Genomic DNA, 23,475 nt, shown 5'->3' on the forward strand with positions numbered 1-23,475 from the left:
GGCTGCTGTTCCCTGGAAAAGGGCTGCCAATAATTGTGCAGTTATCAACCCACTGCAAATGAACGTTCTGGGATGTTCTTGGTGTCACAAGGGTTTTATTCAATGTACTTTACCTTGTATTTTTAAAATATAAGCGGGATGAAAATAGCCTGCTTTAGTCCTGCAACAACACAGATGACAGTGGGAAGCTTTTGTACCTCTAAGAGAAAGACAGCTCAGTTTGGGGTACCCTGGTCAGATTTCTTGGGGTATGGGGAGAAAAGAAAAACAACAAAAAAAAGGCAGGGAATGGTGCAGACACCCATGTCTTGCCTCACAGTAAATGGCAGCAGAGATAAACTTCTCTCTTCTTTAGAAGTGATGCCCTTCCTTTTCTCAGTTGCATTCACATCTGGTTAAGCATATGTGAATTCAAACCTAGGAGGTGATGATCGAGCTTTGATCCAGTATCCTCTTTCTAACCTCAGTGAAAATGGAAGAATGCCTCTTACAGTGCTTCGTTTTTCACATGAAGCCCGAGTAACAATAACAACAGAGATTATTCTAGCATTTTCAAATACAGCCAGCAGATTTTTTTGCTTCAGACGTCACCACCTTGGTATGTATTTACTGTTGAGAGATTCTTGTGTCCATTTGATTGTCAGGCCAGCTTTTCCTCAGAGGAAAAAATTAGGCAGTTTTAATATTTTTTTTAATGCAGTTACCTAAAACCCAAGTTTTTGTCCAAACCCAATATAAAGAATGTAAGTACTAAGTGTGTTTTTCTGGACAGCACGTTCTGTTTGGAATGAGGTGAAACCCTCATTTCTTTGGAAGCTGCAGTGAGAGCACAAGTGCACAACAGTCCAGCACTGGCAAGAAGAAGGCTGTACACTTTCAAATGAGTTTATTTCAGAAATCAAGATAGGGACAATTAAAAAAAAGAAAAGAATTGATTGGTGTGATTATTATTATGTTTTTAGACTGTGTTGGTCCAACACCAGCATGTAGTGGTGTTGCATATTGGAATGTTAAGGATTAAGATGTTATTTAGTACAAGTTCTTCCTGGGCATATCTTGTAATACTGGAGTTGTATCAGCTTTGACATTCAGGTATTTTTCATACCTAGTTCTGCCTCCTTTTGGAGAAACAATTCAGTTATTCACCGCATTTTGTGGTGGTTCCTTTCCTCCTGCAATTAAGGAGGTGGCGTCCATTTTAGCTGGGCTTTTAAAGCAAGATCATTTGAGCTGGAGTTCAAACTGTTCAGATTCTTAATTAGCTCTTGAAACTGAATAGTAAGAGGCCAGTGATTCGTAACATCTCATTTAGTGGCATCTCATGTTAGCGTCGCTGTATCAAATGTGTAGCTGCGAAGCGCAGCTAGTACGTGGGAGAATGGATAGCAGGACTGTGCCATCAAGCCAACAGGATGAAAGCACAGCAGTCCTAATGTTGTGCCATAAAGCTGGCCTCAGCTGAAGTACTGCCTGTAGTTTTCTTCTCCTCCATTTGTGCTAATAACGGTCGCTCTTTCTGGAGAGAGGCTTGGACATAATGAGATGCAGAGTGCAGTTTATTCAAATGAGTTTCTCTGCCCTTTCAAGTCTGTGCAGTGAACTCCTGATAGTCACTGCCAGTCTTTCTAGACACCAGTGATGCTTTTTTTCCTGTTTCCCTGTCGGTTTTCCCGCTGATAACCTGGGTTTTGAGTGTACAATATATATTAAAATGAAGTCCTGTGTTGAGGTCCACTACTGCTGAATTGCATTTTTTAAAAGATTATATCAGGTAATTAATATTTAGTCAGAGTGAGAGCGTTGGAAGTACGACAGAGCTGTTTGAAGAGCTAAAAAGGCCATAAGAAAATCTATGGCCTTTCCATTTTGTCCTCCAGAGTTTTAGATTTCACTTTTAAAAACCAATCCCCTCAGCCTCTCACTGTCCCACCCCCACAGGGTCTGTTTTTAGTACTTAATAGCTTGCCACACATAGTGTAAAATGAAGGACCTGCATCTTTTGGGGCCTTGTTAACTCGGTAACATGTGAAGTCCTCCAGGCCTACAGAGTAGATTGAGAGACATATTACAGAACGAACTTTGCTAGACTAATATCTAAACTTGTAAAAATTACTAGCCTATAAAACTGCATGTGTGTAAATACCATACAGAAGGGGGGAGAGAATGAGTGTGTGTTACCAAAGAGAGTGATGATGTGGGGTTGTTTTTTCAGTCCTGGTATGTTGACTTGCTCTGTAGCTGCTACGACTGTGTTTGAGCTGTTCTGACTGGAATTTAATTGTTTTCATGTTTACAAGTTCTCTTTGAAAAGAACTAAACAATGAATAAAAGTTTGACATCTTCTAGTTCATTATCCATGAGATCTGAAAGGACTGAACTGTGCTTTGGTCCCACGTAGAATAGCAGAGGTGAAAGCAAATGAGTTTACGTCTGAAGGATGGCTCTCTGCCCACAGTAAACCCTTGGTTTTGGGAAAGGGAAAAAGTAAACGTAATGAAGAATTAAAGAGGAAGGCAGAAAAACTGGTTCCGTAGAGGACACCTGTTGGTCTGCATCTGGCATCATCGAACCACTTTGATTCTAGACAGATTTGGTTTTGAGCCAGTTCTTTGCTGGTCACGGAGAAGTGACCTGCCGGTTTCCCTAAGTGTTGGAAGGTGAGGAAGGATGAATGGAGAGAAATAAATTATTTTAGGTCCCACAGCTCTTTTCTGTCTTGCAGTGCACTCCAGGATGATTTATTGAAAACTTCTAACAAAGTTTTATTCCTAAGAGGGTGGCTCTGGCAACATTTGTGTTGTTAGATGAGACACGTGAGACTGCACCCGGGTCACTTGGGGCTGAATCCCTCTGGAGCAGGCTGCCTAGTGTCCTGTCCCAGATTTTTTTTATAGGCCCCCAGAGCCTCTTTAGCCCCAGGACATTAATGTAACAGTTTGTGCAGCTTTTGATTGTTCCAGCTTGTCTGAAATAAAGTGAAGGCATACAGGGGCCCACCGTGGTAGTATGGTACAGTCTGAAACTGAGGGGCTGTGTCATGTGCCTGGGGATGACAGAAGAGCACAGGGGCAGTGAGGGATTTGACATGGGAGAGGGGACATGACACATATGGTGACAGCGCAGGATGAAGGGAGTCACACCTAGAGTTGTTCCTGCCTCTTGGGAGGAGCCCTTGGTGTGATTTTATCCTTGAAGATTTGGTTTTGGTTGCTTTGGTTTGTTAGAGGCTGGAGGGGACCTCCAGCAGGTGGTCAAGGGCCCAGGAGTGACATTGGGAGCCCAGTTGTTTGACAGAATGAGTAGATGTACCCCTTACATCCTCCACTGCTTACAGGTTGTTGATGTATATGTTTATGTAATACTCCTCTTCTAGTGGTTTGGGAGGGAGTGCCCTGCCTTTTTTGGAGGGTTATGATCAGTTGGGTTTGTTGATGTTTGATGTAAATTAAATTAAATTACACCAAAATGCATTTTTATGTCCTGTAAACCAGAAGAACGGTCGGTTTGTTAACCCAGAGGAGAGGAAAAGGCAGATTTCCATGAGAGCAGAACAGCCCATCCCTGTTGTGTGAGCTGCTGCTGAGAATGAAATGGGAAGCAGCCTGCACCAAGGCCGCTGCTTTTCCCTTTGCTCATTCTTTACACCGCAAAGAAAATGAAATTTCTGTGGCTCAGGGGAGGAAAATGCCCTGTCCCAAAATGTGGCAGGGCCAGAATTGCAGCTGTCTTAACTGTTCTTCCCCCCTCCCCCCCCGTGGTAGTATGGTCATGGGGAAATCATATCTGCCTTTGTCTGCTTTACATACAGGTAGTGCTTCCAACATTTATTTTGGAGAAAAGATCCCTGCTGGAGATGTATGCAAATTTCATGGCCCATCCAGACCTGTTTTTGTCAATTGCAGCTGGAGCCACTCCTGAGGAAAGAATTATCTGCTTTGTGGAGTATTATCTAACAGCTTTTCACGAAGGCCGAAAGGGAGCGGTTGCCAAGAAGCCCTATAACCCTATAATTGGTGAAACCTTTCATTGCTCCTGGGATGTGCCTAAAGATAAAGTGAAGGCGTTCAGAACTAACGGTGCCTCCACGGTTTCTAAAGAGCCAGCCAAGGAGTTTGGCCAGGACCAGCCCTCGTGCTACAAGCTGAGGTTTGTAGCTGAACAAGTATCCCACCACCCGCCGGTATCCTGCTTTTACTGTGAGTGCAAGGAGAAGAAAATGTGCGTGAACGCTCACGTCTGGACCAAAAGCAAGTTCATGGGCATGTCGATAGGTGTTTCTATGGTAGGTGAAGGTAAGAAACGTGCTGCTTTTATCATCTTCTTCTTCTTGGGGGTTGTTTTTTGAGCTAATGTGGGTGTTAACAAATCCAGAGGTTTTCCTGCTTGCTCTTCCTCGCGGCTGTTGGCTTGCGTGAAGTTTGGAATTCCAACTGTAGGGTGTGCAGAACTTTCTTCTGTCCTCACTGAAAGTGAGGTGTGTGTTATGTATATAAACACCTGCTTATGTTTATATGAGACTCTTAATTATATCTGAGTACAGTCATATGTTAAATAGTAGTAGCGAGCAGCTACTGGTAGTATATTCTGTAAGAACATTTTTATTTGTCTTGCTGAGTTTTACAGTAATAGGTGATGTGCTGTGGGACAGTTTCACAGCTGGAGCCAAGGGAGCAGGAAAAAAACCAGGGGCAGTGTTCCCCCATCCTTGGAGGTGTTCAAGGCTGGGTTGGATGGGGCCCTGGGCAACCTTGTGTAGATCCAGGCCTGAAGGTTGGTGGCCCTGCCTGTGGCAGGGGGGTTGGAACTCTCTGATCCTTGGGGTCCCTTCCAACCCAGACCATTGTATGATTCTCTGAAAAACCCAAACCAATTTTTACATAAGCCCATAGTTTCTGCTAAGAGTCTGTGGTTTCTGTAGCACTTACAAAGTTAGGGTACCATCTCAAGCTTTACAGCCAGTGATGTAGTCAGGATATAAATAGTGGTTTGGTCTGTCGAACGTTGGCTTTGTGTGTCTGCTTTGTGCAAGCCGCTGCTGAGCCTGAATCCAGAAGGACAGGGAATTGTAACAAATTCCTAATGGATGATCTGAGCCGATAAACACGCCTGTGCCAGTGTTGTTAGGGACTGCTGATGTATTGATTTTATGTTTCGAAGCAATTTAGTCCCTTCTGACATTTGAGAGTAATTTCTTGTATGAGGTTTTTAGTGCTTTGTCTTAACTGGGTTTTAGGCTGTGGTCTCAGAAGCACCAGGACAACGTACAGTAAACGCTGCTTTCTGTCATCGTTTTGTTAAAAGCTCTGATACTAAAGGTGGTAAAAAAAGGTAGAGTGGGAAATGTAGTGATTTGGTTTGGCTTAGCAATAACAACAAACCAGTTCTGGTGAAAACATACAGGTGTGATCTGTTTCTACAAGCTGGAGCTCAAGGACAAACCCAAACAGTGGAAACAGGGGGCTACAGCAGCTTCCTTCTGAGGGCATTCTACTCCCTTTTTAGTAGAAGAGAGGTGAGACTTCCTTCCTGCTGGATTTAATCTGGCTGTTATAGTTCAGTCTGTAACAGCATGGTGTTAACAGTATTTTGCTTTTAATACAGAGTTAAGGAAGTTAGGAAGGGGGAGTGTCAGAAGGGGATGGGTCCTTCTGTCCTGTCTGTGCCACTGCCAGTGCCAGCCTGAGTCATGGGCTTCAGTTGCTGCATTTCTCTGGTGTGTGCTTGTTTCTAGTGCCGTGTCTCCTGGTGAAGGGAGCTATTTAATGGAAATAAAGTTAAATACAAAGTCACTTGTGATTATGTAGGAGTAGGGAAATTTCTTTTTTCTTGCTGCTAGGGCACACAGTTCCCTGGGATTGGGGGTGTCTAGTGTGGGGATTATTTAAGACTTCAAAGTTCTGATGTGTCCCAGTTTTGAGGGAGAAAGGGTCTGGGAAGTAACCACTTCCCTACCCTAAGGGGATTGTTTAACGTGTGCCTGTGAGAATCAGGTCTTCCCTGTTCCCCCTTTTGGGTTTGTTTTGTTGGGCTTTTTTTTCATGATCCTCAAGATATCCCAGAAGCGGAGGCAGGCTTTGGGGAACATCTGCAGTGGTGCACCCTTTTGCTGCAAGGTTTGCTGCTGTCTTCAGGCCTTTTGGGAGGAAGCTTGGCTTTGCTGGGGTATAGGTATTGTTGATCTCTTTTTTGTTCGTGTGAGCAGTGCAGAGCCACGTAGCTTCACAGTGAAACGGCATCTGGGAAGTGATGGAGAAACTCCACTGCAGGCTCAGCAGTCCTGTTGTGTATTGAGGACTGGTGATAGGCAACAAAAAGTTGAGCCACTGAAACCTTTCTGCCATCTGAAAACAGGCAGCCCAAACCTGACAGCCTCAGTTTAAAATACTTGCTTTGCAGCAGCTTTTCTTCACTCGACATGACGCTTTCTTCCAATCATTTTATTGGTTTAGTCCCAGAGAACTCTTCCTAACAAAGCTGGTGTGGAGGTTTGTCAACCTGTGCAAAAATCAGAACCTACTGCAGACATTTCTTTCTCATGTGCCACCTAGGGATACATTGTGTTTTAGACTGAGGTCAGCAGGAGTCCTGGGGAATAGGTTACTCAACCAAGAAGAAATAGACACTGGATTTACAGGGGGGAAAAACTATGTCTGTATTTATGTGCCTGGTAATGCAGAGCCTAATCATTTTTTAATGTGAAATACATAATTTGGAGAATTTTCTTGGTATTCAAGGATATTTTATGCAAGTAGGCTGGCTTGGTAAGGTTGTAGAATCTTTTATTTTAATCATTAAAACCAGATTAAATGCGTTTCCCAGGAAAAATCTGAGTATGACTGATCCACAAATTTTGATAAGAGACAGAGTGATACCTCATGAATCACAGGAATCCCTGGGTTTTGTTTGTTTCTTTTTTTCCTGACTGTCAGTTGGATGACCAAACTAATCATATGTCCTTTTTTTTGTTTGGTTGGTTTTTTTTGTCTTGTCCCTTCTTCCTCTTCCCCCCCGACCCCATCATGAGCATTCAGCCCTTTTGTTTGGCACTTGCTGGTGTTTCCATAGGTACAATGTGGGTACCTTTAAATTTTTATTACAGCAGTAAGGATTTTAGATTCTGCATAATGCTACTTGAAAGGAAGCTGCCTTGGTCTCTCCAACATAGCTGTGTCCATTCTGAGACTTCATTTTCAGTCACCCTGGTGTTGGTGTAGTAGTTGTGTTACACCGTGCATTCGTTCACTGAGTACTGTTTGATATATGGGGAGAAGGAAAATAATCCTTCCCAGCAAAGAATTAATTACAGAGAGCTGTAGTTAATGGGTTTGGGTAATTCAGTGGTTAGGGAGTGACCATCTGGTTCTAGTTTAGATATTTATCAGGACAGTTTTGTTTGATGTGTAACTTAGTTGTGACCTTAGTGTTGAATACGAGCTACTGTGGTGTTGGAACTGCTCTCTACTGAGCAGCTCTGCGCGTGGCTTTCAAACAATTCAGTAAAGCTTTTCTTTTATCAGTTGGATATTTACAGAAATAAAGTAGTACAGGGTTTTTGGACTGTCATAGTTTTGCGTGGCGGGGTTCTGGAGGAGGAGGGCGGTGCTGCAGGGGCGGCTTCTGCAAGGAGCAGCCAGACGCTCTCCGCAGGCCTGACAGCGTAAGCACCAGCCGGCTCAAGGCCGGAGTCATTGGCCCAGGCCGCGCCCATCAGCAATGGTCACAGCGCCTCTGGGAATCACATTCAGGAGAAAAAAGCCCTCAAGCAGCTGCTTTTTGCCACCAGAGAAGAGAGTGAGAAGATGTAAGGAGCTGTGCAGACACCAAGGCCAGGGAAGAAGCAGGGGGAGGAGGCGCCCCAGCTGCCAGAGAGAAAGATGGCCCTGCAGCCCGTGGAGAAACCCATGGTGGAGCGGGTGTCCCCCACAGCCCATGGAAGATGACAGGGAGCAAAGACCACACCTGCAGCCCATGGAGAGGCCCCATGCTGGAGTGAGTGGAGACATATGGAAGATGCCATGACCCAAATAAGAAGAACATCTCATGAGGACCTGACCCAAAACCCCAGTCCCTGTCCCTCCTGGTGCTACAATGGGGTGAAAGAAGGGAACAAAATCATGACTAAAGTGAAGTCTGCTGATAAGGGAGGGGTGAGGGGAGCTGCTTTAAGATCTGGTCACACTTCTCATTACCTGACTCTGGTGTCACTGGGTGTGCAGGGCAGTGTCATAAATTAGAGAGTTTTCTTTCCTTTACTCTGTGTTGAGTCTGTGTTGCCCATGATGCTGATTGCAGAATGATCTCTTCCTGTCCTTATCTCAACTCCTGAGCCTCTCACTGTATATTTTCTCTCCTGTCCAGCTGGAAAGGGGAGTGACAGAGCAGCTCTGGTGGGTGTCTGGCCTACAGCCAGGGCCAAACCACCACATGGACACATGTGTAAGGAATATGCTGGTAATATTTCTGTGGTGCTTTTGAAGGTCTAATGTGTCACAATGTCCTTAACTGTATAAAGCATATTGCTGCTTATGCTTCCTTGTTAGAAGCAGCAGTGGAAGTGCTGAAAAAGGATGTCGTGGGAATACAAAGGCTTCTAGAAGAATTTGAAGGATTAGGGGATTTGAGGTCTGTACGGTCCTGTTGTACAAAGGGTACAGCTCATGCTAATAATGTACGGTTAAGATGATATTTTCCACCTCAAAATTACTAAGATTTTTTCTTTCTCTGTGTGCTTTTTGTTGATTTATAGTTAAGTATCAGTTGCAGGGATGCAGAAGGAGTAGGAAGGTACTCCTGGAGATCGTGTGAGAAGCTACTTTATATGCTACCCCTTCATCTGTGGTTATGAGAGGTCTAAATCTGGCTTCCTAATGAAATGTCTCAACTTTTTCCTTGCTATATAACAATACCCCATTCTTTAGTGTAGTCAGCATCGGGTTCCCTCATGAGAAAGCTACCCTGAAGAGAAGGGAGGGTATTTTGCATAAAAGAATTCATGTTGGTGTGCAGTCCCTGATTCCAGTTAAAGTTAATTACGCACTAATGAGCGAGGTGAGGGAGGAGGAGAGGCTGTAATGAATGGGGTCACATTAAGATTTACATTAGTGAAGAATGGGAGAGTCAGTGTAAATACTTAATGCTTTTTTACGTGGTCCGAAGAGTCTGCAAACAGATACAGGCTTTAGGACAAGGATGTTTCAGTGGAAATGGCTGTGGTGAGCGTGCTTCAGCGTGGGCTCTGTGTGTTCTTTTCCCACTCTTGGGTATTGTTCCCAGGCAGCGAAATCCAACAAAAGGTGTCACCTTTGATTCACAGGTTAATTTTGCAGAAGGCATAAAGTAGGTGTAAGTGGTTTGCTCTGTATTACCAAGTGGCTAGTTATGTCTTGTGTTCTCACTCTTCCTGCTTTAAGTGGTTTAAAAGCTGGTGAGCTCTGGGCTTCCAGAAATTATTTTTTATGTTGAAATGAACCTTGAAAAGATTTGATGGGAAGGGAAGGAGGTTCAGTGCTCTTCCAAATGTAAATCTCAATGAAAGCAATGAGTATTTTTTCTCTTTTTTTCCTTCCTTTTCTGTTCAACTATATGTATGTGTATGTGCTTAGAGAAGTGCAGGTCTGTAATTTCTATTCCTGAGACATGAGTGACTTTTTAATTTACCGGTCCCACAGATTTAATGCTCCATGCACCTGGAGCTACCTAAACATTTCCTTAGACCTAATTTTTATGTTAACAATGTTTAGCCCAGTGGTTTCAGGACAGTTTCCATATGGCACGACATGGCACTCATTACTTATAATGGCAGGACAAGGGGGAATGGACTAAAGCTAAAGGAGGGAAGGTTTAGATTGGATATTAGGGGGAAGTTTTTTACAGAAAGAGTGGTGAGGTGCTGGAACAGGCTGCCCAGAGAGGTGGTGGATTCCCCGTCCCTGGAGGTGTTCAAGGCCAGGTTGGATGGGGCCCTGGGCAGCCTTGTGTAGATCCAGGCCTGGAGGTTGGTGTCCCTGCCTGTGGCAGGGGGGTTGGAGCTCTATGATCCTTGTGGTCCCTTCCAACCCAGACCATTCTATGATTCTATGATTCTATACTTACTTTAGCACATGGCTCTAGTCTTTGGAAAATAAGTGGCAGAGCTCCCTGCAGTGTTCGAGATGGTAAGAGACGGGTTCTCCTGGCATCTTGTGTTTTCCTGTGTCAGTCTGGGCGCTCATGATGCACTTACCCCCATGTGGGGTTCATCCCCTACATACCTGACTCCTGTTTTTGCCCCATAACAAATAGCAGACAGTGTGAAGAGCCCGTTAAATTAGGAAAGCGCCCCAGGCAGTTTGTGTCCCACATACCATTTGTTGTTCGGATTGATCTCCATACAGTGGGTGGGAAGCATTAAATTTCACATGCCTCTTGTGCACCTTATTGATCCAGAGCCTCCTCTGGGAATTGGTCAATGTGTGTTACAGGAAAATCAATTCACAAAGCTGCAGCATCGTGGGGGGATGTGTAATAGTCAAGCAGGGAAAATGATAGGCCACGGGCACCGCTCCCTTTAATGCAGGCTGAGGAGACAGGGGAAGGAAGGAGCGTGACTCTGAATGCATTGGTTTGGTCAGGAGCCGGGAGCGAATGGCATCGAGCACGTTTCAAGGGGGAATTCAAAATTCTACACCTGCTTATTCAAAAAATCACCCTCCTCTAAGGGATTATTTTTGAAGATTACTAAACCCACCGTTCTCCCTGGAGTACTTACCTGGTGCATTCTTCCATATGTAATGGCTGCCTAGAAATACTTAAGGGTTGGTTTGTTTATTTTTAAAGGAATATGCAGTTTCTGGAAGAATTCTTTGATGTGAGAGGAGGAATCAACTTTTAAAAAGGGTAGATAATGGCAGGACAACAGGGAATGGATTAAAGCTAAAGGAAGGAAGGTTTAGATTGGATATTAGGGGGAAGTTTTTTACAGAGAGAGTGGTGAGGTGCTGGAACAGGCTGCCCAGAGAGGTGGTGGGTTCCCTGTCCCTGGAAGTGTTCAAGACCAGGTTGGGTGGGGCCCTGGGTAACCTTCTGTAGATCCAGGTCTGGAGGTTGGTGGCCCTGCCTGTGTTGGGGGGGGTTGGAACTCTGTGATCCTTGGGGTCCCTTCCAACCCAGACCATTCTGTGATTCTATGAAACTGAAAATGGGAGAATCCTCTGCAATTTCTGATATGTGTTTACTTATGGCAGTTTTAAACCTAAAAAGGAATAATCCCTTACTGTTGGGGAGCAAGGGAAGAAAAAGAGCCCCTGTTATTTTCCAGCAGGTGGTTCTAAAGATCGGTCATGATGTAATGAGACTTGTAAGTGGACGGGAAGAGTACACAATGCTTTGAAAAATCACTGTCAGGTTTTAGTTTTTCTGCCTTTAATTTGTCGAGATTTAAACTAGGCAGGGTAGGATGTGCCTGCAGATTGTGGTAGCAGTTACCCCTGTTGACTCTTGGTGTCGTTTTGGCTTCCCCTTCCCAAATTGAGCACGGGTCTCAGTTCTGACATGGTGGTGCTGCTACAGACTTCATGGGGCTTCAGTTAGTTGAGGTTTTGCTTGTGGGCTCTGCAAATGACAGAATCCAAGCCTAACGCTCACATTAGTGCTGTGCTAAAAGTAGTATCAAGTTGTGGACGTTTTAAATCTCCCCCTTTATTCCTTTTTACATTATAATTATTGAGCAGGAGCCACATTCCAAGCGAAGCCGTGCTTCATTGAACATGTATTTATTCAGGTGCTAAAGGAATTTAAAGAATGCTCTGCCAGGGCTAAAAATACTGCTGAGGGGGCTGGGCTCCATTTTTGGTATCTAACCTGCCTTCGTGGTTAAATATTTACGTGGAAGGTCACTGCTGATACTTGCTGTTGGCTTTCCAGAGTGCTTGGCAGTGCCCAGTAGAGCTCTCGGTCCTTCCCGCTCGAGTATGGAGGAACAAAACCCCCAATCCCACCAGAGGGACAAAGGCAGACCCACGCTAACTCAGAATGGAATTGTGTTTGTCATGGCAGCTGCCCCTCAGGTGGGGACATGTGGTGACAGAGGAGGATGGCTGGGCCTGAGAAAGTGTGGTGGCCCTGGAGAAGCTCACGTGATTGTGTGGTTGGTAAATACAGTGAGGTTCTCCCTCAGGAGTGAGCACCACACCTGCACACCATACTGGAAACAGACCTTTTGTCTTAAAAAAAACCCCACAAACTCCAAAACCAAATGCAAGAAACCCCTAACACTAAAACCCCCAACGCTGTACTGTTGGAAGCTGATGCGTCTTGGTGTGTGAGGGTTGTATCTGTGCTTAGACCATTAAGACTGGGGAACTGGGACCCCATGGGTAGTACCACAGCCTGTTCCCTGCAGATGGTCGCTGCTACATGTTTGCTACCTGTGACTGTGATGAAGAAGGTGGAGAAGAAGTGGGAAGAGGAGGAAAAAAGAAAGCTGACAGACTTGGGGCTACAACCTGTTGTAGTTACCTGCGCAGAAAGTGCCCAGCTGCAGATGGCAGGTTTCCTCCCTGCGTTTGATGAGTAGCTGTTAGCTTTCTTTGATCCTTTTTTAATGTCACCATGTAATTAAAAGGCTTCTGGATTGTTTTTTATTAATTTAATGCTGTTATAGCATCCATTTAATTAATATGATAAGCAGAGGCGTCTTCTTGAGTAGAAGTTCTTCTGGCTGCATGTCCTGGGTGAGATGGGTAGATGAGCCTTCCAGCAATGTCTTCAGCCTGGATTTACCTGCAGGCACGGAGCTGAGGAACCCTGGGGCAAAATGTATGTGTGTTCCAGCTGTGTCCTTGTCAGGAAGGGTTCTGGACATGGCAGGAGGGACTTGGGGACTCACAGAGGCAGGATGGTTCAAGGTCCTTTGAAGATGCTGCTTTTCCGTGGCTGTGCTTTGTCACTCTCCGTCTGTCTGTGTCACCCTGGCCGGGAGAGCGGTGCTGGCTGTGTCGCTGCTGGCAGGTGGGGGTTGTGGAAGTCGAGGGAACAGCTGCAGAGAGCCAGGCCAGTTTGCAAGAGATGTCTTCTTGTAGCACGGGCAGAAATGACAAGTTGCAGAGCTTCCTGTGCCTGTTCATTGGCACCAATATTTAAGGTGATTATTCTGTTAGAGCTCTTTGCTTTTAAATTCTGAATGTGAATTCAGGCTTACGCTTTCATAGGGCATGAAGGGCACGTTTTTCTGGTGGCAGCAGTAGCACCCAGTTCCTATTCAGTGTCACTTCATCATTCTGTGTCAGATCACGTTCCAAAAGTGCTGTTCCCTTAACCAGACTGATCAGTGCCATTGCCAACATGTTCTTCCCCTGCCTCCTACGGGGTGAAGGCAGATTGGCTCAAGATCACCCTGTTTCTAAACAGGTCCTATTACTGTGTCAAGATAATTTTCCTGATTTATTTTTTTTTCCCTAAGCATTTCTGGGTTCCAGGTGCTTCCAGTGATGGGTTACGCTCAGTCCCTGTTGTGAAGAATTTTCAAAGCTGTAAGCTTTGCCTTTAAGCAGCTGTTAAATGGGATACAAGAGAGTGTGAGACTCTAATGGAACAGAGATATGTGGTGTGATCTAATTCTGTGTGTGAGGTTTAAGGTGCTCTTGCCCTGGTCATTGCCATCCTGAAGAGTGAGCTACAGCTACGGTGAGGACAGAGCCATGTCCTTAACTCCAGGGGAAGAAGCCAGGATGTGATCAGACCTGCAAATTTCTTTGCAGTTCCAAATAATCTTGACAAATTGCTGCTGCTGCATGTTGTTGGTTCTGATTACGACCCCATCATGCTGGAGGTAGAGGAGCCTTTTCAGAGTGAAATAGAATGGCCAGTAATTTTGTTCTGCACAGTAGAGACATTGGTGTCAGTGGTAATAGAGCAGCGGCCGTGGCGACCCCTTGTTGATGATGGAGACTTGCAAAGGCTGTGTGGGAAACCGGGTGTTTGGCGTTGAAGGAGCAAACTTCTAAGAAATTTCTAGCTTCCTTCAGCACATTTCCTTGTTGCACCCAGACCTGAGGAGACCCTTTCGTTCCCATCAGCAAATACATCAGTAAGAAGCTGGTGGGGAAGTCCTGGTTGTGTCTGGACGGACAATGGAAGCATCCTTAGGCCGTGCCCATGTGTTTTTTCTGGGGAGAGGCTACAGTACGACACCGAGTGAGCATCTGAATAGTCAGTGTAGCTTTTAGCAAGCAAATGTTGGATATTTTCCAGCTTTAACAGTTTATTGTTTGTCAGTAACACGAAATAAGTAAGCCAGTCAGATTTTTTGATAAGCTGTTTGGCACCATGAAGGACCCCAGGGCAGACATTCAAACTGTGTGCTTTTGAAAGTGCTGGTTTGAAGAAATTTGTTCCTGAAGGCAGTCTCTTTTCCTTCTCAGACAGTACCCTCCTCCAAGGAAACAGCAATTGTCAGTGACTGTCAGGTCTTATCAGTGAACTCTTTATCATTTCCCTTTCAACCTTCTCCCTGCATAGGTGTTCTTTACTTGATGGAACACGAAGAGGAGTATGTTTTCACCCTGCCTAGTGCCTATGCTCGCTCGATACTCACCATCCCATGGGTGGAGCTTGGAGGGAAGGTCAACATCAATTGTGCCAGGACGGGCTATTCTGCTACGGTCACATTCCACACCAAGCCTTTCTATGGAGGGAAGGTCCACAGGTACAGGAATTTCCATCTTACTCTTGTTTACCTGCTACTAGATTTCAGTGGGAAGATTCATTGGCATCTGGTTGGTTTATCTGTTGGGAGCATTTTATAGACAAATATCTGAGTTTCTTTTCCTGTTGGTGCCTGAGATGAGGTACAGCTTCAGAGCACAGTTTATTGCAGTTAGTTTGGGTGGTTTTTTTAAATCTTGTTTAACTGAATTGGCCACATTTCTCTCATTAAACTCAAGTGAGTGTATTCTTCCAGGCTCTGTTGCTTGTAAGAGTGGCAATAAATGCAGAATTGGAAAAATATACATAGAAAAAGCAGCGTTTCTGCCCCACCAGCTGCTGCTGCTCTGTGAGTCTTGCACATGAGCTGGCATTCTGGGTGGAGCTCCTGCAAGGAGGAGAGAAACTGCTGCCCAAAGCAGTAGGTCCCTGCTGGGGCCTCCTGTTTCTGCACTGAAGTTCTAGATGATGAAAATATTATCTATGTGTCTTTAGTTCCCCTTGTATTGAAGGTGTGAAGAGTCACTGTGCAAGAGAGATTCCTGCCTTACTTCCATGCTCAAGTTGATGACTTGAGGTTTCCATACTTAGACCCCTCCTCTTGTCCTGTAGCAGTGTCCAGGACAGGGCTGTGTTGCCAGTTGGGGTGGTGTCCTTCTGCAGAGTTACCTCTCTCTTGAGAGGTTCAGTTGGTCCAGTTGTTCTCCCATAGGTGAGCCAGCCATTTCAGTATTGCCTTCAGGCAAACACCAACATGGGCTGTTTTGACAGGGGGTTCTAAAAGGTGCAGATGAATAATTGGTGCCACCAGGGTGAGTGAAAATTGGGGCACGTTGTGCTGTGTTAATTAAAATAATTGAAACCCTTGAGCTTACGGGGTACTTGACATGGCTTGCTGAAGCACATGTGTGTGCGCTCAGAGACATGCATGAAACTGCTCCCTGCATTTTGTTTCTGCAGTCCTACCTATTTTACTCGCTCTCAGACCACTTCTTGGACCACTGAGGTAGCTTTAACCATTGCTTCTCAGCAGCAGAGAAGTGAACTTGTAGAGAGTTGAAGAAGAACAGAAAGGTACCTTAAGTCTCTGATATAGGTTGTGTGTTCAGGTGCACAATGTAACATGGTCCATGGATGTCAGGGGCTGTTTCTCAGGCCAGTGAGGTGTAAACGGTTCTGGGTGGAGCTGAGCCCCACAGTGGGCTGTGGCTGTGCTATGGGTGAATGTCACCCAAGAGCTGTTGCTGTGTTAGCTGAGCTTGCTTGTGTTGAGCCTTTCTGGAGACAGGGTTGCTACTTTGAGAAATTACTTTGTAGGTGTAGAGAGCTGCTTGCAGCTGTAGCTCTGGGAACGTTTTCATATACCAGTAACAAATGGTACCATTATTTCTGTGGTATTTTTCTTTCTTCTGCTCGGATTAGAGTTACAGCAGAAGTGAAGCACAATCCCACCAACACCATCGTGTGCAAGGCGCAGGGAGAGTGGAACGGTACCCTGGAATTTACTTACAGCAACGGAGAAACCAAAGTGATTGACACTAACAAGCTGCCTGTCATCAGGAAGAAGATTAGGCCGATAGCAAAGCAAGGCCCACTGGAATCCAGGTAAGGGCAGGGGCCGCAGCCTTCTGCTGCTGAGCCTTGGGAGGGGGTATGGGACAGCATGGGGAAGCAAAGCTGCAGCTGTGAGTGGGGTGGGTCAGAAAAGCCTCGCTGCCCGCGGCATGTTAAGATAGGCACAGGTAGCAGAAGCTGTGTATGGGTTCCTTGGTGCATAAATTGCATTATAGTGATGTGGATGTTAGTTCTGTGAAGGGGGAAGATGCTTGTGTGCCTTTAAGGAGTGTTTGGAAGATGGTAAATGGTGCCTTCACCTGCTTTTTTGAGTGTTGTAGCATGGCAGTCAAATCACTTTGTCACAAGCAGTGCTGTGGCTTACAGTTGCAGTGGAATTCCATGTTTTATATATTTTGGTTTTTTGTTTAGAACTACGTGAAATGTGGGGCGGTGTGAGTTACAAATACACACAGGCAGGGTTTTGAGGCATCACACACCTAACTCTCACCAGGTGCATTAGGGAAAACTCCTGCTGGTATTTACTGTCAATAACTCTTGACGCTTATCTTCAGAAAAAAAAAAAATCAGTGTTTTTATTGAATTTAGGCACATTCTATTGGAGGATTTAAAAGCACAAGTTAAGCTTCATTTTATTATCTGTAAACACATTTTCTTTATTGTACAAAGGTGTGTCTTGGGCCATTGTGCTGGGTTAGCTGTCATCATCTTACTTTCTAGACACGCTCACAAACTCACTTTCCCTGTAGTTTAGGTGCAGAAAGGTTGGGGTGAGGAACCCAGTGGCTCTGCAGTGTATCTGCTGTGCATTTTTTGGATACTTGTAAGCAAATGATGAGTCTCCAGTCTTTCTGTGGCATACAGTGTTTATCAGGTTGTAAACAGAACCTCACCCAAACCTCTCTGGAAATACATGAAAGCTGCAGCCTGTTCCTTCTCAGTATCGTCCCGGGCAGGGTTTCTGTTAGGCCAGCCTAGTGTGGGAAGGTGTTGTGCCTGAATGCCGTCAGACACGCGAGAACCACATTTGGTTGGGTGTGTGCTGGTAGGTGCTGCGAGCTGGGGACACAGGAGGGCTCCCTAGAAGCTGTCAGTAACTTGGGGGGAGCAGTCAGTGTCCAGATGTAAAGACCTCTTGTCTTCTGCCTAACATTCCCCTGGAATTCAAACACGTGACCATGAATAAGCCCCGTCGCACGCTGCGCCGCGCGCAGAAGCGGCCCGGGGAACACGGCCTCAGCCTGCCGCTGCCCAGCCGCGCGCTCGGCTGCGGCGGGAACCTTCTCACCCCCTCGCTTGTGCTCCTTCTCCGCCACCAGGCACCTCTGGCAGCACGTCACCAACTCTCTGAAAGAAGGTAATATTGACGCGGCCACGGAACACAAGCACCGCCTTGAAGAGAGGCAGCGAGCGGAGGAGCGGCAGCGGGTGGCGCTCACAACGCCGTGGAAACCAAAATACTTTGCCAAAGAGGTACGTTCATTAGAGACCCAATTGCATCTTCCTGCAAATGAGGCTGGGGGGGGATGCTGGTCTGTGGTTTCACCCTGGCTTGTGGTGGTAGGTAATGCTATTTTTGGTTTTACATTTTACTTTTGCCAGAGGTCAGCTCTTCAGCAGCCATTTGTTCCATGTCCTTGCTGCAAGCTTGCTCGCTTCAGTTAGATTAATTTTAACCAAAGTTTGGGCACCTAAAGCTGTGGTTTTTTACCTTAAGATCCACACCTTAATTTGCAACTGCTGTGTACTCACATCCCCTGCTGGTGTGGCTCTCTGAAGGGAAGCATCATCTGGGGATGCTTGTCAAAGTGAGTAAGTGTGGACATCTTAACCGCAGTCCTGGGTTTCATCTGCTTGAAACAAAGGAGATTTTATGGAGTTTGTCTTTGCCCTTTCTTAGAGGAAAGGGGGAAGGGAAATAAGGCTGACTGAGAGAACTGTCAGGTGACCGTATGGCCAAATTAGCCATAACATGCAGCCATTTAAACAGGCAGCTCATCTGTTTGTCTTCCCACTGCTTCTCTTCCCCCTTGTAATTGTTTCCCAGATTTACCCTTAAATTCATTAAGCGCAGAACTGCCAGGTGACAGGGAGGGGTTGTTGTGCCAACTGCTGTTATTGGATCTTTTGTGTGGGCATAGGGGTGTCTAAATCTCTTCCCGACTACCTTGCAGGGCGATGGCTGGCTATACTTGAATCCTCTCTGGAAGACCCATTGACGGGATAGAGCAGTTGCCTCCCAACTTGACCCTAAAGGCATTAAAACGATACAGTCTGTAACCTGGAGATGTCATTGAGTAGGGCCCTGTTACCACAAGAGATGAATGAGAAGCTCTCTGCTGCGAGCGACACATCTCAACAGCAACCACAAGCTCAAGCTGATTCTGGAGCCATTTTGTGTGAATGGAGACACCAGCGCGCGCGCACGCGGCCACGTATGCACACGTACCTACACGCAGCGCGTATGTGTCTCTGTGTGTGTGTATGCCTGTGGTATCTACACTACATGTAAACAAGTACCAACACTAGCAGTGATTTAAAGACCTTTTCCTCTCAAGCGCGAGGGCGCAGACCTCCGGCCGGACAGGTCAGGCCCTGTGCTAGTATTTAAGGAGATACTTTTTTATTAGTACTGGTTTAAGGGTTTTCTATTTTTCACTTTTGCCAAAAATGTTTTGCACTTAAAACGTGACGTGTCACTTCATGGCAGTCGTTCTGTCTAAATGGTCATTGCGCAAACTCACCTTGACGTACGAATGACACGCCGACAGCGCGCTCGCTCGCCGGGACGCTGGTTTAAGAGCACGTTTCCTGCCAGGAGTGTGAATTTTCCGCCATCTTTGAAGAAGCAGCAATACTTTCTCACGAGCGCTGTTCCCACTGGCCCGCCGTGTCCTCGCTTCTCTGTCTGTCCGTGCTGCCGGCTGCTTCATATGTCTGCGGTCACCAGGGAGCCACCGGCCCCGGTGATTTGGCTCTTGCTGTGTAGTGTCCTCTGGCAACTGTCGTGCCAATGCTTTTGGGTTGCATATTCCGCTGGCTCCCTCCCAGCAGCTGTAGCTGTGGTGTCGTGGCTCACTCTTGCCTCAGCTTCCCACCTCCTTGGCAGTGAGGCGTAGTGCGCTCTTGGGCTGGGCCGAGCCCCCTTCCTTCCCCCCACCCCCCAGCCAGCCTTGCCCTCTCAGTTAAACCACTGCTGATGCATTCAGCCTAAAACACTAGGCCGCTGCGGCTGGGTAGGGGTCCTGTCCTGCTGCACCGGGTGTGAGGCCTCCCCTCCAGCCGAGCAGTGGCTTCCAGACGCGGCTCTGGGAAGTCAGACTGCTGAGCTTGTCTGGTGGGAGCCCGTAGCTCAGTCTGAGGGCTCCCGGCGGGCCTGCGCTTCCTTTTGCTTTTGACCCAATCGATCGCTTCCAGATGAAATATCTGGATGAGCAGAGATGACAGGATGACTGGCCTTCGCCCAGGAATGATTTTCCAGGGTAACACTTCAGTAAATTATTAGACCGAGACAGTGACTCCATTAATGAAACAAGTGAAATGGAAGGTGATTTGGTTTTTAAAAAAAAGAGACAAGTGACCAATCCCGTAGCTCGGTCTGGCTCTGTGAGGTAACCGCCGCGACACCAAGACAGTGGACTCAGAAGGTGCATTCGGGCTTTGTTGCTTTTCAGTTCCCTTCACTGAAAGTGAAGATGGTTTTGAGACAAGTGGCAGCAAAGGGCTGACGCAAAAGGCGCCGGCTCCCGCCCCACCGCTTGCTGCCACGCCCCCTAAGGGAACCGCTCTGTCTGGCATCGGTAGCATGGCTGCCTCCCTCCCCGTAGCACCACCTCATCTCGTGCCTTTGGTCTGCTTTCTCCGTAGGGTAACTTGGCTTTCTAGGTATTACACAGGCATATTTAGGTCGAAGCGCTGCTCCTCTCTCTTCTTGTGCGCCCTGCGTTTTACTCGTTACTTTTTTGGTAGGTGTAAAGTCTGTTGAGCAGCTGGGAAGGCTGAACAGAGGCGTGTGCAAGGAAACGTGCCAGTAGTCGTTCGTTTGGATATGGCATTTAATCCATCCTTCCGTTCCCGCCTCGGATCCCTGGTCCCTGACACTGTGGCTCCTTTTCCCTCCCGCGTTGTACGTTGTCCTGCTTGTACGTCCCTTTTTTGGCACGTAGGGAAGATCTGCATTATGAATGATTTAAATCCTATTTTTTAACAACAACCAAAACCGTGGACTGTATGAGCTTGGGTTTGTAACTGACACTTTTTTTTAAAGGACAAAGAAATTTATTTTTAGGGATAGTTCCTGTTTTTCTGTATCCAAACCAAAACAACGTTGTCATAGTAACCACTGAATTACTACCGAGTACCATCAGGAGAACGGTGTACTTTGTCACCCGCAAGAATTACCTGTGCACCGGCTCCACTCTTGTTCTAGAGGTCAGGCTGATAAGGAACTAGGAGTGTCCCACACAGTTTGTGATGTCATCGCAACGAACAATGGACAAGGTGGAATTAAGCACGTGGAACACCCTTCCAGAGCTCTGACTTTCACACACCAAAGAACAAGCCACATACTCACTGCAAAGAGCCATTGCAAACCTGTCTGTCAGGCCTGGGTGCCCGAAAGAGTAGACCTCTTTCAGCTTGGATGGTTTGACTGGCCAGGCTACAAAGACGCTGTAGCCGTTCTTTTAAGGAGAAATTTGAGTAATTTTATGCTTGTAAGTTATTGAAGATTTTTTCTGTCTGCATGGTTGGCTGTTTCTGCATGCTGAGAACATTCCACTTGTGCGCTGCTGTACGTTCTGTTTTGTTCTGATGCCGTGAAGAATCCCCTGCTGCCATTGCCACCCTTTCTTTTCCAAAGTAACCTGGGAGAGGAACCATAAAACCAGTCCCTTCTGAAAAGAGCCCATCAGCGAGAGATTCCAGAACGAGATTCACAAGTGTCGTTTTACTTTTCTGCTAGTTCCCACGCTCAGTATATTTCACAGGACTGAGAAGTAAATATTCATAAGCCTTACTCAGTAGGTCGTTCCAGTAGCTGTCTTGGACTTGCAAGTAAATATTTTCCTTTTCGAGTAGCCGATGTACACTCTGCATTGTAATGTAAAAACCTCCATGTACTTCAGTTCCTTTTGTGCACACCTGTAGAAAGCCTATGCAACCTCTTTCTTTTCTTAAATTAGAGATGTTCAGAAAAGAAATTTATACCTTTCTCATTGAAAAGACGCTCTGGCAGTCTCTTCTGATTTGCCTTCCTTTCATAATTCGTGAATTGGAAATGACAATGCTCATGAATAAAAGATTTGTTTCATTTAGTAGTGGGATGCCCTGTCTCTTTCCATTGAAGCCTGAGTGGACTGGTACGGGTTTCTCAGGTGTGCAACACTGGAGGCCCTCCTGAGTGGGCTGTTTGCCTGGTCCTGACACAAGTGGCTCGTCAGCTGAATCCGGATTTGTTGTGGGGTTTTTCCACCCCCCTAGTGCTGCCAGAGGCCGTGTAGGTAAGTAAGTGTGTTGTTGACACTGGACAGCAGGACACAGTGAGAAAGCAGGGCTGGGCAGCCAGGAACAAACACAGGCCTTGTGTTGGCAGACAGAAAGGAAATGGGTCCAGGTGTTTCCCAAAAATCCTATTCCGTTAAACCTTTGTCATTAGCAGAGATTCTTGATTAGGTACCACTTGGATTAGATACTACTTAGCTCTGAATTACTGCAGCATCGGACACTTGCATGGGCAGGCAAACTCCTGGTCTGTGTTTTTCAAGCATTAGATAAGGCAGTTCTGGTTCATTTTAAACGTTCAGACAGAGTGTTGGAAACCATCGTGCCAGAACTGGTCTTATGCAAACCAGAACTCACAACTGGCTGTAAACAGGCCAGGGAACACCGCCCAGTCGTGGTCCTTGTGTGCTGCTGTGTCCTGGAGCAGTCTGTCTGTTTGCTTTAAAGGCATCCCAGACAGACTGAGTCACTCCTGAGCACCATTCATTTTCAGCTTTTACTCGTACTGGGGGTCGGTAGGTACAGAGTGAACACACTGAACTGTTCATTCAAGAATAAATCAATCAAGGTATTTAACTACTGACTTTTCTCCCCCCATTAGGGAATTACTGCAAGTCACAATGTGTCTTCTGGGATTACCTGTAGCACTGCCTGCCCTCGCTGCTTTCACCAGCAGCGATTAAGCGACAGAGCTGATGCAGGGCTGGCTTCCAGCCACTGGCTGGTTTAGTTCCTTAGCAACTGAAGGCTAGAGCTTGGCTTAAAACGCTTCTCTTTTCTCTTGCATTGCACTGGTTTGTGACAGTTTACGCTTCAAAAATCTTCAAAACAACGAAAGGATGGCTGCAGCTGAGGAAATCAGCTGGTCTGGAAGGTGGGTTTGATAAGGGTGGAAGATGCCAGTGTTCTTTGGTGGCACAGTTCTCAGAGGGATAGAAGTCAGTTGAGCTGCGTAACTCGAGGCTGCAGGTGCAGAAGCAGGTAGTCTGGTGGCGTGCAGGGTCCTGAGGCACAAGTGCTGCTGTGCCTGCCTGTTCTTTGGAGCTGTTTTGTTCTAAGCAGCTGCCTGACTGACTCCCAAATTAGTTTCATTAAATTCCTCGTGTTGGCAGAAGCCTTGACTTCAGGTGAGGTTCATCAGGCACGAGGTAAGCGACTTGAGGCCCAGGCAGGCTGGGATTCCTGGAGCTAGCTTATTTTTCTTCTATGCGGCTTGAAAAACGCTGCAAACACGGACCTGCTCTTTACTGCCCTATCACAGCTCTTCAACAGGAGAGCAACCTTTTCCTTCCTTTTCAGCAAGGCTGAGTTACTGCCGAACTGCAGGCTGACCTGCAGCATCTGCTCTGCTGCCTTTCAGATGGTCTTCCAGCTGTTGGCTTCCTGGCTTCTTACAGAGGGGGAGGGGGCAGGATGCTGATGTGCTCGTGCGTCATGTCATTGTCCCTTCTGCGCCTGGGAAAGCAACTGGTAACAGCTGGAGCAGCTCCAGCGGCCAGAAGGATTCACCGCAAGGTGTGTGTGCTGGGAAAGGTGGCTGCTGAACGTGTTGCATCACAGCAGAGCAGAGGCCCTGCCTTTGGCTTCTCAAATTGAAGCTGGAGGGATGGTGGGAAGCTGCTGGGACTTCATTACAGCAACTTCCGAGGTCAGCAGGTTTGCTCTGCGGAGTGCGGCGGACGGAATTTGTCGCTAGGGAGTGTAAGCAACACATGA

General features: G+C 46.5%; 1 protein-coding gene across 1 annotated transcript in view; it reads left to right on the forward strand.

Annotated features, from left to right (window-relative positions):
- Positions 1-18,476, forward strand: part of OSBPL10 (oxysterol binding protein like 10) — a gene marked incomplete at both ends in the record, with an annotated part of 113,792 nt that extends 95,316 nt beyond the window's left edge. The window contains 5 exons of the mRNA XM_084279831.1: positions 3,809-4,292; positions 14,497-14,683; positions 16,105-16,287; positions 17,577-17,730; positions 18,432-18,476. Coding sequence (XP_084135957.1) covers positions 3,809-4,292; positions 14,497-14,683; positions 16,105-16,287; positions 17,577-17,730; positions 18,432-18,476 — 1,053 coding nt within the window. The remainder of the gene's footprint in view (positions 1-3,808; positions 4,293-14,496; positions 14,684-16,104; positions 16,288-17,576; positions 17,731-18,431) is intronic.
- Positions 18,477-23,475: the final 4,999 nt, after the last annotated feature.

This window comes from Gallinula chloropus (genome assembly GCF_964237585.1).
Source record: "Gallinula chloropus genome assembly, chromosome: 2".
Taxonomy (NCBI): Eukaryota; Metazoa; Chordata; class Aves; order Gruiformes; family Rallidae; genus Gallinula; species Gallinula chloropus.